The sequence below is a fragment of the Sparus aurata genome, chromosome 14, assembly GCF_900880675.1.
Source record: "Sparus aurata chromosome 14, fSpaAur1.1, whole genome shotgun sequence".
Lineage (NCBI taxonomy): Eukaryota > Metazoa > Chordata > Actinopteri > Spariformes > Sparidae > Sparus > Sparus aurata.
The window spans coordinates 22995422-23013270 of NC_044200.1; the positions used below are offsets into that span (position 1 = coordinate 22995422).

General features: G+C 43.4%; 1 protein-coding gene across 1 annotated transcript in view; it reads right to left on the minus strand.

Annotated features, from left to right (window-relative positions):
- The window catches only part of LOC115595542 (thyrotropin-releasing hormone-degrading ectoenzyme), a 181225-nt gene that overhangs the window by 64004 nt on the left and 99372 nt on the right, over positions 1 to 17849 (minus strand). Inside the window, exon 6 of the mRNA XM_030440159.1 lies at positions 579 to 692. Within this exon, the coding sequence (XP_030296019.1) occupies positions 579 to 692 (114 nt within the window). The remainder of the gene's footprint in view (positions 1 to 578; positions 693 to 17849) is intronic.

Below are 17849 nucleotides of genomic sequence, written 5' to 3' on the forward strand. Positions count from 1 at the left end.
TAATGAAATGAAGAAGGAGTCCGACTGGCTGAATCATTCACAACACCTCCCGATACAACACCTCCCGATGTTAGCTGTTAGCTGAGTAAAGGAAACCTAAGCTAAACAAACATGTCGGATTATTTCCATGCATTTGTCTGGCAGGACTCCCAGTACACGCCTTGTTGCGCCTTGTTGCGCCTTCATTGCTTTGTAGTCTAGTGTAACCTGAAGCAATAATTCCACATCTTTGTCTGACCAGACGAAATTCTTGTTATTACCGGCGGTAGCCATGTTTTGGTTTTCGCGACGCACATTAGAGAAGAAAGAAGATTCTACGCATGCGCTCAGACGTGGCGTGTTGTGTGATAGTGTGTCACAGCACCACTTAGCCGCCTGGCATGCGTACCCAATCGAATTCCACACCGTCACTGGATGCACGCAGATTTCCTCCCGAAAACACTTGTCTAAACGCAGAATAAAAAGTGAAGACGCGACGCCACTTTTGTTTCTTCTGTTCTGACCGTCATCGTGTAAACGTAGCCTAACTTGTATGAATTCCCTGTTTGAAGTGAGATAAATATGATGGTTTTACTCACCATGTTCCACTTCGGGAAGAGGAAGTCGGTGCCGACGTACTCGAAGAAATGAGCGAAACCTTCTTTTAACCAGACGTCCTCCCACCAGACCGGAGTCACCAGGTCACCAAACCACTGGAACACAGAGAGGAACATAGTCATTGATATAATATAATCATTGTATCTGAAAACATTTATAAACTCCTGCAGACAAATTCTGGTGGTTTGTTTGAAGAAGCAAACGTCTGAATAAAAGCAAACTGGTTCAGAAATTATTAAGATACTGTGAAAAGAATTCCTCACTGACATCACTCCATATTCAACACAACATGAATGATAAGTGTAAAAGTTTTGCTTTAGATGTTGCCCTCCAACATGAAACAAAAAACTATTATCCTCGGAAAAACAGACACTGAGATTTATTCCCAGCTTACATCCAAGTGTTGGTGTTAAAATGAAACAGCGAGCAGTGAGAACACACTTTATTGTGAAAAGACACACTGTCGGAGATAATGAAAAAGTGGAAATGTAATTAAACCCAGACAGAGTCGCTCTTTGGATAACGACAGAAGGGACCAGTCGCTCCTGCTCCTCCTGGCGGACTGATTCTGTCTCCGCCTGATGACGCCAAACTCGCGGCGGCCAGCCGAGCGTCTGTCCTGTGCCGACATGATGAAGCCGCTCTCGTTCATCAGCGGCACCAGAGGGGAGGAAGAAGAAGTCTGGCGCTCATTTATATGGCCCGCGACCAGCGAATAGGATGGCGCGACTTCTCTCCAGGCGCCTCGAAGCCTCTTCAGGGTAAAGCAACAGAGAAGTTTAATAAAGGCGGAGCACGTAAAAAATGGAGTGTAGACTGAACTGTGCTGATAGTGAGACGTATGGCCACCAGAGTAATACATTTGGACACAGACTGTTTCCTGGCAACGCAGCTTGAATGAAAACGGTGTAACGTTTGGGAACAAATGTGCGTCCCTGCCAGCTTTGTTTCTGAGGCTGAACGCTCAGCTGAGGTGAGGATGGCTGACGATCTTAGAGAAAAGTTTACCTCCAAATCCACTTCAGAGCTTCATTAAAGAGAGGGAAAAACACACACACTGCAGCTTCATACCTCAGTGCTGTGTGTGTGTGTGTGTGTGTGTGAGTGTGTGTGTGTGTGTGTGAGTGTGAGTGTGTGAGTGTGTGTATTTGGCAGCTTTCAGTGTTTCTGAAGTAAACTGTCCCTCAGCTGATCAAAGTGTTTACAGTGAAGTAGAGAGGAAGTGGTAAAAGTGGTGGTGTGAAACCGTGACGATAACATTGTTCAACATCCTCCTCTCGTCATCCAGCTGTAGTCCTGCTCTCTCTGTCGGATCAGAACAATGTCTGCTCGGGAGTGAGACAGCTTGATCTGAGATGTTGAGGTGGAGACGGGTCTTTGTACAGATGTTCTGATGTTGTGGTGGAGACGGGTCTCTCTACAGATGTTCTGATGTTGCGGTGGAGACGGGTCTCTGTACAGATGTTCTGATGTTGCGGTGGAGACGGGTCTCTGTACAGATGTTCTGATGTTGTGGTGGAGACGGGTCTCTGTACAGATGTTCTGATGTTGAGGTGGAGACGGGTCTCTGTACAGATGTTCTGGATGTTGAGGTGGAGACGGGTCTCTCTACAGATGTTCTGATGTTGCGGTGGAGACGGGTCTCTGTACAGATGTTCTGGATGATGAGGTGGAGACGGGTCTCTGTACAGATGTTCTGATGTTGAGGTGGAGACGGGTCTCTGTACAGATGTTCTGATGTTGAGGTGGAGACGGGTCTCTGTACAGATGTTCTGGATGTTGAGGTGGAGACGGGTCTCTGTACAGATGTTCTGGATGTTGAGGTGGAGACGGGTCTCTGTACAGATGTGCTGGATGTTGAGGTGGAGACGGGTCTCTGTACAGATGTTCTGGATGTTGAGGTGGAGACGGGTCTCTGTACAGATGTTCTGGATGTTGAGGTGGAGACGGGTCTCTGTACAGATGTTCTGGATGTTGAGGTGGAGACGGGTCTCTGTACAGATGTTCTGGATGATGAGGTGGAGACGGGTCTCTGTACAGATGTTCTGGATGTTGAGGTGGAGACGGGTCTCTGTACAGATGTTCTGGATGATGAGGTGGAGACGGGTCTCTGTACAGATGTTCTGGATGTAGAGGTGGAGACGGGTCTCTGTACAGATGTTCTGGATGATGAGGTGGAGACGGGTCTCTGTACAGATGTTCTGGATGTTGAGGTGGAGACGGGTCTCTGTACAGATGTTCTGGATGTTGAGGTGGAGACGGGTCTCTGTACAGATGTTGAGGTGGAGACGGGTCTCTGTACAGATGTTCTGGATGTTGTGGTGGAGACGGGTCTCTGTACAGATGTTCTGGATGTTGAGGTGGAGACGGGTCTCTGTACAGATGTTCTGGATGTTGAGGTGGAGACGGGTCTCTGTACAGATGTTCTGGATGTAGAGGTGGAGACGGGTCTCTGTACAGCTGTTCTGGATGTTGTGGTGGAGACGGGTCTCTGTACAGATGTTCTGGATGTTGTGGTGGAGACAGGTCTCTGTACAGATGTTCTGGTTGTTGAGGTGGAGACGGGTCTCTGTACAGATGTTCTGATGTTTCCTTTTTGTGACCGTACATTAGGCAGGAGAAGCGTTACACAAAGCTTGATTGGCGTGGCTCTTACTCGGACCGTCTCCCTCCCTGGGGCGGTCCAAACGGTCCGGTTGGATGGTCAAAAGACTTCTTGGGCCATGAAGTCTGCTGCTCTTCGTCCAAAACACTCACTTTCTTCTCTTGTGATGGTGACAGTGTTTTGTTTCTGCCATAGGCAGTAAGTGTTTCAGCAACAGAGCTGAAAAAATACTGATCAAAAAAGCAAAGATGTAGCATCATTTTGAGGAGCTACACGCTGCTGCAGCTGCACCACGACTGAATCGATTGATTTACTCTGCAACTGTACAACCATCTTATTTATCCAGCGTTATAAACACGTGAATCCTTCCAGTATTTACCATCCATCACACATGATGACATGAGGGCGAGCTCTCTTCAGCACTGTGTGGGCTGAGCAGGCGTTGTTTATCATAGATCGACATCACTTCATCTGAGCTCAGCTTGAATACAGCAGACTAACTGAAAACACGACCTTTGACATGGATTTTAATGGATTTTACTGAAGGTCACAGTAAGTTATATATAAAATTCAAAATAGATTTTCTTTGAATACAAACTTCTCTACTGACCACTGCTGTTTTATATAATCAAACTGAACTACTGTAATTTGTAATCTCCTGATTGTTACATTGATTTAATTTTATCTGTAATGACTGAATAAACTCGCCTCAGCATCATCAACCTGCTCAGTTTGTAGAGAAACCTCAGTGCCCGTAGACACAAAGGGATCCAGACATGCATACAAACTTCTTCCACTCTCTCTGGCAGCTTGAGTGTCCGGGCAGGGATTCAAACCCACCACCCTGTGGGAGCTGGCAGACTATGCAGCTGCTGCCTGGCTCAACAGGCGCTGGTTCAACTTCCCGAGGCAGTAGCTGCAGTCACAGTTGAGACTGCTGCAGTTTCTGAAATACAAAACACTTCCAGATGAAGTTGTCCTCTCATGATGAGGTGTGTGAGGTCGATGCTTCAACTCAGAAAAGTGTCAAGTTCAAGAGCTCAGAGTCTGTGTGATGGTTTGAAAACTCGCAGGACTCGTTTCAAAACACAAAACCTTTACTTTTTAAATATATATATATCTTTTTTCATGAAAGTTTAGTTTGATTCGAGATTGCACAACTTCAAACTGTGATTTAACACATCAGTGACCATTTCCTCTTCTTCATTTTGGAGTTGAATCTTTTGAAAAATCTCTCACAGAATCGGACAAACAGAAAGTATAACTGCAATTTTTTGGCGTTTAAACTCACACTTTACTTTTCTAAAGTAAATCAAGGTATTTCTTTGACTGCACCACTGAGGATGGAGATCTTTACAAGATCCTGGTACTTCCCATGAATTCTTGTGCCAGTCTAGTTCCTTTATCTGGGAAATATACCTGCAAAAACTCACATGGACGAACAACAGCAAGTCTGAGTGATATATGTTTACTTTCAGGTGACAGAACCCTCTAATGGCCATAGTAACAGGACTGAGGGAGGAAGTCAGGTGTCTACAATAAGGAAATGTGTTTGATCACCTCTACAGCCTGTTGCTGTGTCTCAGTTCAGGGTCTGCATCCTCTGAAGGACTCGGCCTTCGCGGTCTTCGAAGGCGAGTCCTTCAGAGAGACCTCGTTAACCTCGTCAGCCGCTGTTAAATGTGACGGTCTAGCCTTTGGAGCATTTACTGGTTGCGTCACCAGATGGCCTGCAAAAGTGACGATCTACGCCACGCAATCTTTCGTTCTTTTTTTTTGGGTGCGCAAAGAATCTTGGGATATCGTAGCGGTGCATCCTCCAAAAACAGGGAAATGAAGGAGCATTTGGAGGAGCCTTCAGATTGAGATGGCCTTCGTGTGGCGTAGTGACGTAATCAGCCTTCAAATGCTCCTCCGAAGGATGCATATATATCCATATTCCTGTAGCTGAAAGTGCAGGAAAATCGTCTCTGACCTACGAGATTAAAGTACTATTTTACTTAAATAACTGTTTTACACATTCATAGCGAGTTCTTTTATGTCATGTCCGTTATTAGTTCTTAAATCAGCGGACTCTGGTGAAGTCTGCCCCCCAAGCGGACTCTCTGGGAGTCCACAGAAAGTCTGCTTGAGGCCTCTTGTGCGTGGCATGAAAATGTTGGGTTTGGACAGCTCTGTAAGTGTGGCTGACAGCTCTGTGAGTCTCAGAGCGAGCTCAGAACTCTGCACAGGGAGGAGGATGAGTTGGATGGACAGTTCTGAACATCTGAGATCACTGTTCATTTCCTGTTACAAAACAGACAGTCGACCAGATTCGTTATGTATGACGATTGTTCCATGACACTGACTGAATCTTTCCTATGTGGACGGAAAAGGTCCATGAAGCATGATGTTTGATTTACCTCATCAAATCGCGACCGTAGCATTATGACACTGTGATCTGTTGGACAAACAGACAAACAGTCTAAATTTAATCAGGTGTTACCTTCACGGAGAACACTGGCTGCTTCTGTATAAATATTATAGTTATTCGTATTACCTAGCAACGTATCGAGGTCAGACTGTTTCACCACTGTGGTCTTTTGACAGCAGAGGTTGCCAGATTGGAAAAAAATAAACTTCCTGTAAACAAAAAACAAAATAAAACAGTGTAAATTGTGTTGTCCTTTAAGGTCTTTCTCTTCTGATTAACATTTCTTCCACAAAACTTGCTGCTGCTGTTCAAAGAGAATTTCAAAAAAAGAAGCCTAACATCCACCGGTAGGTAGAGTCGGTGTCCCTACAGGGGGAAGTTATAATTGTCACTCCCCACTCCAACAAACAGCAAGTTATTGGAGTGGGGAGTGACGAGGTCAAGTCATTACCCTCAAATCCAAAATACAACATGCTTCATTCATAGAGCCTCGATTCAGATATTAAAAAACTCCCTAAAACATCTTCAATAAGGAGAAAAAATAGTAAGTACAAAGTCCTCCAGGATTGACTGATATGCAACATATGTTGGGTGTACAAGACCTAAAAAACAATATTAATATTAGAAGAGGCCTCGAGCCAAACCCTGCACATATTCACCATTTACATATCAATCCATCCTCCGTCAGCCGGCTGATGGAGTGCCTTAATCACACATCCCTTTCAAAGTAAGAGCCCAGATTGGCATTCCACAGGTGGAAGCTGAAGGTCGTTTCAACTCGTTTTATAACACGACAACACTGTGTCGCCTCAAACCACTCATACAAGTCAGCGAAGTGGCAGCTCGTGACGGTTCTCTGCCACTCCACGCAGCAGTAACCTCCGGTCAGCAACATAAAGACAGTCGCACGCTGTCGTTCGTAAGCTTCTCCACTCTGCAGTAAAATCACTTTCTGCTCTTTGATTTGTCTCTGGATCAGACAAACTGCTGCTGAGTTCCTCTTTCATTAAACATGACACTTTACATTTGCTTTTTGTTCCTCGTGCTCTGAGAGGATTTCAGGCTTCATCCAGCCGGCTGTTACTGTCAGAAGTGGGTCAGCGGGATCGGTTTCACGCTGCTACAGTATGCTCAAGACTCCTGACAAATAGAAAATATAATTAATTTTACACTGGAGAGACTTTTGGTTTCATCTTGACAGACTCAATGAGAAGAATTAATCCTCGTTACTACGTCTCTGATAATTAGAAAAGACGAATTCTGTAGTCTATACAAAACACTTCTACTCCTCGCTTGTCTTCATTAGCCGAACTGTCATCTCTCATCCACTTTCGGCCTCATTAAAACACAACGGGGCCTCCAGTCGGGAGGACATCTCTGCCGTTGCCGTGGTTACGGGCATGCATCATGGGCGGGGCAAGAAGGGAACGATGCAGAGCTAGAGGCGGAAGATTCGGGGGGAAGGAAAGTCCGACATCAGGGAGAATAACGATGAGTCAGAAAACAGTGAGACGGAGAGACGGAGGGAGGTCTCCTGCGAAGATTTAGGAAAAGTCAAGAAAATACCAGAGACCGCGGGATGAATGCTGAGCAGCAACTCAACTCTTTCAGTGCACACACTTATTACAGTATTCGCTTATGGAGCTGTTTGGGTCACTGCTCCAAAAAGGAGGTAACCACTTATCTTCGAACCCTTTCTTTTCTGCATCAAACAGTAGACAAGCAGTTAGTAGCTCGTTAAGAGAGTGCAACATCGAGCAGAGCCTGACACGCCATCGGCCAAAGTCGGACGAGCATTTGTGGCTCTATTGTGATGGCACTATTTAGCTGTCGTTGGTGGGAGAATCACCCTGATTGGCTGTTGAACTAAACAAATCATTGCACATCATCCCTTGATGCCACTGTTCTGTCCTCCACGTGACTTAATATCCTATTCCAGATTCATTCAGATGCAACACTCTGCTTCTTCCTGATGTTGTTGAGTCGCTCAGATTGTGTTTAGTTGCAGCTGTTGTCTTTGTGTTGTGTTAAAATGCAGGTTTTCAGCCGAGGCCCAGGCGATGTGGGTTGACACAACAGTTCTTCTTCTTCTGCTTACACTAATCTGGTTCTGTGTGTCTTCTTAGGATTTCTTTTTCCAAGACAGAACAGTCAATATTGCTGTTAAATTCATTCAGGACTTTGGTTGGATGTTAATGTTCCCTGTGTCTGCTGGAAGTGTGAATCGTTAGATGCTAACAGGTTAGCAAGAATATCAGAAAACGCTGTTGGCTATGCAAAGACTATTTCCAGCCTTCAAGTGGAACAGTTACATAAACCTGACAACACATCTTCAGGATCCGGGTTATTATGATGCCAAACTCACGATGGGAGAAACAGAGTGCACGTTTCTGTATCTTGTAGCACAACCAAAAGTAAATCTCTTCTCCTGCATTATCTTTGATTGACACTCAAACCCAGCATCTCCTTCAGTATTTTAATCAAACATGAGTCTGTCATCTGTCCCTCAAAACACACTCTGGAGGTACTTCAGGCCTGAGTGGAGGCTGCACACCTGCTCCCTGAGTGCACACTGCTTCAATAACCTACAAATCAGAGAGAAGGGGAGTCTGCATGTAACCCAGGAGATATCAGGGCTGCGTTTCTGTCTCTGTTTGCTTTAAGCCCCACTGGTCAAAAACCACTTAACGCCGTTAAATCGGTGGCGTGTTACGTGTAGATCAGTATTCGTAGCAGCAGTATTGCCGGTGTCTTCCTCCAGGGATCCTCCGGGGGAAACCTTCTAGTGAGACAACAAACAGTTTCAGGGGAAAAACTACAGTGTGCAGTGATGCTGCAGTGTAATGGACTACTTTTTTATTTTTAGAATTTACATTACAGTGGCTCACACGCTTGAAAATAACGCTAATTTCCAAGCTAATTATGCAACAACGTGCTGAATCTAAACAAACCTCTCCGTCCTCTCCTCCCTTCACCTCTCTTGTCGTTCTGTCTCTCTTCCTTTATCTCTCTCTCTCTCGCACAACAAAGCAGATCTGTGCCTTTGATCATCCCCCTCTTCCTCTCCTCCCTCCATCTGACCCTCGCTGATAAATATTCATCCCTCGCTCTTCAGCTGAGGGACTGAATCTGATTTTCACTTTCTGTTTGGATGGAGCTCCTCACAGCCCCGCGACACTCGACAAGATACGAGTCTTTGGTTGTCATTTGGCACAAACACTGTTTACATCTACACATCTGTGAAACTATAAAGACTTGCACAGTGTCTTCACCCCCGACTGGGTGAGTTTCAAATTAACAGTATCAACAACAGCCGCATAAAAAATCTCCCAAACCTCATGCTTAATTAATCTTTGTGACTGTCAGGTTGGGGATTTAATAGTGGCCACTGGCCAAATGGAAGGAAGTTTTGAGAATGGATATTAGATAACAGTGCTGCAGAGTTACAGACTGCAACGGACCATTTCTAGATGGGATAAGAAACTATTATAGATCCAGGATGAAGGATATAAAAAACATGCTGCATCTGAACTAGAAGGAACTGCTTGTAGAGTTCTGAACAACTTCAACATGAATTAAAGGCCTTTCTTCAGAGTTGGACCAACTCTCTACACCTGGACCAGTTTTGGGACTGTACCAGCGAGATCTAGACCTTTTTGGACTTTGCAGCAGGACCACGGGGGCAAGTACTTCACTGCATTTGGACTAGTTGAACCCGTGACAAGACCTTATATCAGTCAGACCAGTCTGAGTAGGATTAGTTCTGTCTTCCTGCAGAGATCTGGACCAGTTCAATGTGAAGTAAAGGCCTTTATTCAGACTTCTGGGACGGTTGGACGAGGGATAAGAAATTCTATTCACCTGCACCAATTATACTTGGAATACCTACCGAGTTAGACTGTTTGGACTTTGTAGCAGGACCAAGGGGGTAAGTACTTTACTGCATTTGGACTAGTTGGACCCGTGACAAGACCTTATCTCAGTCTGATCAGTATGATAGGATCAGTTCTGACTGTCTTCCTGTTTTTTGAGCTAAAGGTCTTTCTTCAGACTTCTGGGACAGTTGGACCAGGGATAAGAAATTCTGCACACCTGGACCAGTTTGGGATGATTGACTACAGAATGATCCGCCTGCAGAGTTCAGTGCTTTGTTGCGTTTCTTGCCTTCTGCTCTCATTTTTAGAGTTCTGGACGAAATACGCTGGAACAGCTGCAGATGGGATGAGGGTGTGTGATTGACGGACTCTCTGGGACTTTAGATTGAAGGATAAATTTGTTTTTGGAGGTTTGTTGCTTTCATCATTTGTCATCTATGAAGGTTAAAAAACACATTTTGACTCCATAAAATATGGACTCATGAAAATGTCTAATTTGGTGAAGGCCCCAATATCAAAAATGACAAACTTTAACCTTCATAGATGACAAATCCTCTGAGAAAGAAACCTCTGTTTTTCACGGTCACAGAATAGAAGGCGATGACACAACTCACAGTCATTAATTCAGTGTTTCTTTGTCGTAAACAACACCACTGAATCGCTGATCCCCACATGGTGTTAAAAACTCTGACAGGTCTGATGATCCTCCAACAGTTCATCAGCGATAATGCTGCTGAAAGTGCAAATAAGCTTGGAAACTCTCTCCCTGTGGTGCGTTCGCATGCTGGCAAGAAGCTCTGACCTCTGAGCGTCAGCACCCCGCTGTTGGTAACTCAAGCATTCAATATTCATGCGCCTAAAGCAAGAAGATGTTTTATACTTTTGCACTTTTGTTAAAAATGATTATGATTAATAAAACATGCACATTTAGAAGAAGCTGCTATGCTAAATGTTTGGTGGCACACTGCTCTGTAACCTGAGAGAGCGGACCAGGTTAGAGACGAGACAGGGTTGTGCAGCAAGACAGTTTATCAGACAGACAGTTAGTGTGCTCAGGTCCGTGACGCTGATCGTTTCTCTTTATATTCTTGTTTTCTTGACAGTTCTGCTGCACTCCCATTATTCACTATGTGTGTGTTTGAGAGTGTGTGTGTGACGTTTAAATTGCTATATAAAGCCAGCTGGCAAAACCAATCTGTCACAACCGTGAAACCTTTGATTTACAACAACAAAACTACACAGCTCAGTGTAAGTGAGAGTGTGTGCCTGAGTGTGTGTGTGTGTGTGTGTGTGTGTGTGTGTGTTCGGTGTGCTTTGGTGCGTCCTGTCAATTAAATAGAAACAAAAACAAAACAGTTCAGCCTGAAGAGAGACAGACAGGAGGAGGTTTGGCGAGTCTCAGGTTAAATCCTCATTATATGTGACGCTGAATGTTAAATACTGAACTGAACTCATATAAACCACAACAACACAACTATATATAAACGTATAAACAACGTAAATAAATGATAGCTGAATTTAAATTAAATATGACAGAAGTGCATTGGATTGAACAGTATTTGTATTATTTAAAGGATGGGCTGGTGTTATTCTTTGCTTTTCTTACAAATCGCATGTAGTTTTTATACAACAAACAGAAGCAATAGTGCGTTTGGGACTTCTTTGAGTGCTCTCTTGTGTGGTTATGGCAGCAGCACAATATATAAATTACAAGTTGCTTGGAATCCGCAGGAGGGTAACTGTATGGTGAGATTAGATACACAATAATATTGATTTACCACCGGTCTTTATGTTTCCTTGACATTAAGTTCATCTGAAAATAAAAAAAAACTATTATCTTTATAATGTCATGTCATTATCGCCTTCATTTCGAAGTCCACAGAACATTTCTGGAGCTTCACAGTAAAACAGAGTTGCAGCATTCTGCTAAACAACTGAAGGAGCTGTAAACTTGATTTAAAACAGAAAAACAACCACAAAAAAACAAACATAAAATGGCTCCATACAGCTCGTCGGCTGTGATCACAGTCTGCAGAAGCTCTGAGATCACAAATTACTTAAAGAAGACCTTGGATCACAGGAAGAGTCTCCAGACTCGGATTGAACCTGGCTGGGAAACGATGGACCGATGGAGGTAAGATAAACAACAGCGAATACAGTATGGAGGCGATTTACAGCAGCTCTTACCAGGTCTATGACTCCGGGAACGAGAGGACACTGAAGTCCATTTTCATGCAAGCTGACTGTATTGATTTACATTAAAAAACAGTCACAGAAAATCTTCGATTTTCATTATGTGATTGTTTTTGTTTTATATGCACAATATATATCTGTTACACACAGCTCCACTCTCAGATGGAGCATAAGTGTAGCAGCACTGTTTGTGGTTCATTATAGCAGCTCAGGGCATGGTGTGTGTGTGTGTGTGTGTGTGTGTGTGTGTGTGTGTGTGTGTGTGTGTGTGTGTGTGATCGCCTACTGTGTACTGGCTGCAGGAGTGTGTTCAGCCTCACTAATAAGCCTCACACAGACACACACACACTCAGGGTGTTAGATGTTTGTTTATGGTCTGTTAATTAGCCTCGGACATGAGCAGGAGGCACCACACACACACACACACACACACACACACACACACACACACACACACACACACACACACACAGCTAAATATAACTGTATTCCTCTCACACATTATTATTGATTAAACCCTCCTGTCCTTCAGTTCTGAAGCAGCAGAGGAGGCTGTGAGTCGACGTTTGTGTCCAGCTCAATAAAACATCTGAAAAAAATATTTTCCTCAATAGTTCACATCAGATTTCTCAAGAGATGAATAAGAAACGTTCATTTAATTGTGTGTTGTTGTTTTTTTCAAATATCCTTTATTAAATATAGATATTCAGTGTGAAGTTTGGCCGTGAGTAAAGGCCAGGATTATTTCTTGTCCGTTTGCAGAGATCTCTGTTTGACACTGAAATATCTGAACCATCACTGGATGGATGATTTCATGGTCCCTGTAGGATGAATCCTGTAGATGCTGGCCAACGTCTGACCTTCACTCAAGCAGGTCAACTGTTTTAGCAGTCCGTTATTTTGGTTTATGATCAAATACCTGCAACAATAATGACAATACCAACACCCTCTACTGTTCTTTGTGTTGGATGCGTATGAGAATATGTTAGCATGCTAACACACTGAACTAGGAAAACAAATTAACCTTAATGAGCCACAAATACTCTCTAAACTCAGGCTTAGGCAGCCCAGTCTCAAGCCAAAGCTTAGAGAAGACTTTTGAAAGGTTGCAAAAAATCAAAATGTGAATGTGGAGCATTTTCATGAATAGCTCTGAGGGAATGAACCAGGCTACGTAAAGCATAGTTTCATCAGAGGATGGCGCCGTGTAGGCTACGTGGATGTGGAAGTTAGCTGTGAGGCCAAGGAATTGTTTGGTCTCATTGTCGGTCCACACGTGTCAACTGGTGATCAGTCAGGTGAGTTGAATGTTCACGACGTCAGAGTTTATTCAGGAAACCTGTTTCCATCAAACATTTCTGATTCACAAAAGAAAGAAAACACCTCAAGCGAGTGTACAAATGTTTGGGGGGAATTTTGCAGTTTCCATAAAATGTATAATGCGATATTCTTCAAAATGCTTTATGGAAACACGTCTACTGAGGGTGCAGAACCAGCAGGGGGCGATAATGATGGAAGTGAAGGACAAATGGAGCAGAAAGAGGCAGAAAGTCCATGTCAGGGACAGTCAGGTGGTTTGTTTATGGGGCTTTCACCACCAGTCCCAAGTGGAGCCAAAGGTCCACGGTGAGTGTTTTAAAGAGGAGGTTTTAGTGCTTTTATTTTGAAAAGGTAGCCAGATGTTGTGTGTTTATTGCTAACTCGACGACAGGAACACGACCGCGTGTTTTTTTCTGGTGATATTTCTGTAGAGACGTACGTTTTCTTTTAAACGGACGTGATGGAGTTCAGTGTTTCCCACACATAGACTTTACTTGCCCTCTGACATGAACACCTCTGTCCATGTCAGTGACTGTAGCTCAGGTTTCAGATGGAGACTCCTGAATTAAAGGTTCCAGACCAAAGACCGCTGACCTCAGCCGCCGACCCTACAGCGGTATAAACATCATAAGCTGTCAGAGGCTGAAGAGTTATTCATAAACCTTTGTTTGACTAGCTGTCCGTCACACTCCACACTGTCACACAACACGGCGTCACACTAAGTGCCAACTGCCATTAACACCACACGTAAACTGTCAGCCTGTCAGAAACACTGGAAAGCTTCACACGTTAACAAATTCTCAGTATTTCAATATTTGTCTCGGCAGATTTGTCACAAGTTGAATGTTCACTCTTGTGTAAAGGACATACAGCGGCACGTAACGATGAAGTCATAGAAACAGACGGTACACCCCTCACTTTGAGGTAACAATAACACAACGATTTGAAAACATGTAAGAATTACGGTTGTAAACATTCAAAGTGCAGCGCGGCGTAAACCTCAACATGTCTCCGGAGCTCTGAGCTCCCACTCCGACCGAATACGGTGGATGAAAACAAACAATAAAAACTGTTTTTGACTTTTTAAAAACTTTTTCAGACTCCCCAGATCAACGAAATCACAACTGACAGTCAGGAGGTTGCCGGGCAAAGGTCAACGCAGACCGAACACAACTGTGGTTGAAAGGACGCTAGCGTGAGTCTAATATAAACCGCACACACACACGTACACACACACACGTACACACACACACACACAGCCAGATGAACAGAGAGAGAGAGAGAGAGAGAGACAGGTAGAGAGAGCGAGTGAACAATGAGATGATTTATGGCTCCTTGTATTCTAATGAACTCTATGCAAACATGGTCTGCAGTAATAAATTATCCACTTTAAAGCAAAACACTGCAGAGAAAACACACAGCCTGACAGCTGCAACACACACACACAACAGCGAGAGAGTGTGTGTGTGTGTTTGTACTCCTGTCCTTGTGAGGACCAAGTGTACATTCAACACAAACCTGTAAACCGTATTTTCAAGGGTTTTGTCGCACCGCCTAATGCAGCGTTAGCGATCAGCCAGTTCTGACAACTGAACCCCTTTTTTGTTATTTTCCAAATTAAAGTGTCTTTATGCTCATAAACTAAAAAGAATCATGAACAGAATCTAAATCTGCCTGAAGTCTGCTCGTTTATCAGACCAGCGGGTTTATTAAGATGAGCTCAGACAGAAAGTTTTGAAGCATGAAGGCTGTCACTGCTCAGTGTCTTTTCTCAGGGTGAGGAGAGCAGGAAGGTCACACATCCAGGTAATCAATACACAGCGGACAATTACTCTTAAATGTTTCAAACAGTATTGATTGACTGACACAAGCTCAAGGCAATTTTTTTCAAACCTGAACATGTTGTCACTTAACAGCAATAAAACAAAGTCTGTTTTCTTCTGTTTTCACACAACTGGGTCTTAAAGAACATTTTGTATCTCGTTAGTTATATTTAATTACTTTTAAAGCTGCAATATGTGAGAAATATTAGCTTAAGTTATCAACAGAATGTGAAGTTTTGAGGTTAAGACATCTATGTTTTGTGTCAGACACACTGACGTTAGCATGCTAACGCGCTAGCCTGGCCACTCCCAAGCTAGCTGAGCACCCAGTTTGGTTTGCTAGCTGCACGGCTAACTGAGTTAACAGCAGCTGACAGTTAGCAGCAGTTATTCTGATGATTTGCTGCTGCTTATTTGTTTTGAGTATGAATTCAGAAGGTGGTTGATTCTCATATAATGATCCACCTTCAAAATGTACATTAAAGTCTTTATATAGCTCGTCAGATGTAATCCAAGTGTCTGGACGTCCCGAGATCCCACATTTATTTGAAAAGATGTTATTGGATTACACCGGATGAGCTGTTTGGAGCCATTTGATGTTTCTTTGGTTGTTTCTCTGTTTTAAATCAAGTCTCCAGCTACTTCAACTCTGTTTTACTGTGAAGCTCGAGAAATATTTTCAGGACTATGAGACTTCACTTGACCTACAACAACATAAGGATGAGGGCGTTGCTTCACTCCTCCAAGAGTGTAACCAGGAACAACTTCAGAGAGCTGACGTGACATCAGCTGCACTAATAATAGCGGGTTTGTGACAGCAGGCTGTAAAAACGATGACTGACGGATCTATCTCTATCTCTAACATATCAGCAGGACTGCTCTTACTCCTAATTGGAAGAACAGACCTCTCGCTGAGCTGTCAGTCATCTTTGTTTCTGACTTTGAAGCGCAGAAAGCAAGAAGGCTTTTACAGAAACATCAGATTCCTCTTGAACTACGTGTTTGTGAAGATTCTCAGTCATGCAGGTGATGAAATATCTCCTCAGACACACCAGGTGAATCAAAGGACAGAAGACAGCTGCTGGATGAGCGGTGAAATGTCTGCAACAGCAAATTCAGTTCCCCCCGATTTAGTACCTATATCCCTAAAACCTTCAAGAACTCATGAGATCTCCTCATTAATTCCTCTAACACCACTGAAATACCCACAAGAACTTCTAGAACCCATTCTAGAGACCTCGGACCTGCCTTGAGATCTTTTAGGACCTATTTACGGATCCACCAAAACCAAATATTTTTGATGGGAAGTCGAGACATCTCCAGCTGTTGTAGTGTTTTTCGTTCGTAACCAGGATGTAAGCATGTGCATGAAATAGAAAAATGAGCACAAAAGACAAAAGATCTCCCTCTGAAGAAACTTTAAGTAACAAACACACATTGCCAACATTTATTCTGCCGACTGGGTCGAGATACTGTGATGTTTCTGCTGATCTATTTCTGTACAAACATCATATCTTGCATGCAAGTCCATCATGGGAGAGGGATTTCTCTTCTGCTTTCTCTTCCGGAGGGTTTTTTCCGGGGAAGTTTTTCCTAAACTGAATCAAAGGGTCGAAGGACAGAATGTGTTCAGTGCTGTTCAGAGTGTAAAAGCCCCTTGAGGCAAATTGTGATTTGTGATTCTGGGCCTCATAAATAAAACTGACTTGACTTTGTTGATGGTTAGATATGTAGCTGTGATCCTAACCGGTCGAGGTTAAGATGTGAGTAAAGGTCGATGTAGTAGGTCCTCTGGGAGTGTGTGTGTGTGTGTGTGTGTGTGTGTTGACTCCGCTGTCAGCCAGCTCGAACACATACTGAGCTATTTTATCCTGCATATGGTTGAATTAATGAGCGAGAGAGAGACAGACAGAGATCAACAGATGAAGACAGTAAATCTGTTTTCCCGAGTCTCTTCCAGTGTTTTCCTTTGTCTGTTTTAATTAACAGACAGCTGATAGGAATAAACTCAGAGCATCTCCTGGCAAACATGATTTGTATGTACGTGTGTGATTTGTGTGTGTTTGTGTGTCACGAATCAGAATCATGTTTGGTAGTTTTCAGTGACAATCAATTGATAAAAAATCTTGATTGTGTCTTCGTTTTAACGACTTTACGTCGTAATGACACACATCTGGACTCACACCTGTACACCCGACTGCAGACAAACCTGTCACTAACCATCTGTGAACACCTAACTACATTTAACCTGCACATTCTTAGACGTCATCTTATACATCCCATGTTTATGACCTGCATACATCAGCTAAACACACCTGTTCACGTCATCAATAAATAACTGACACCTTAAAATGACTTCTGGGAAAATTCTCAAAATGAATTACATTTTCTGATCCGACTCAAATGGATTCGTTAGGATTAGGTACCCAGCCACCCTGGTTAGTTAGAGAAAGAATGTATCCATCTATTTATCTACCTACCTACCTATACATCTATCTACCTATCTATACACCTAACTACCTATCTACCTTGATACGTCTATCGACCTATCAATACATCTACCTATCTATACGCTTAACTACCTATCTACCTATTTAAACATCTAACTACCTATCTACCTACCTACCTATCTATTTACCTACCTGCCTACCTACCTACCTATCTATACGCCTACCTACCTATCAACCTTTCTAAACACCTACCTACCTACCTACCTACCTACCTACCTACCTACCTATCTATTTACCTACCTGCCTACCTACCTACCTGTCTATACGCCTACCTACCTACCTATCTACCTTTCTAAACACCTACCTACCTACCTACCTACCTACCTATCTATTTACCTACCTGCCTACCTACCTACCTGTCTATACGCCTACCTACCTACCATACCTACCTACCTACCTACCTTTCTAAACACCTACCTACCTACCTATCTACCTTTCTAAACACCTACCTACCTACCTACCTACCTATCTACCTTTCTAAACACCTACCTACCTACCTACCTACCTACCTAC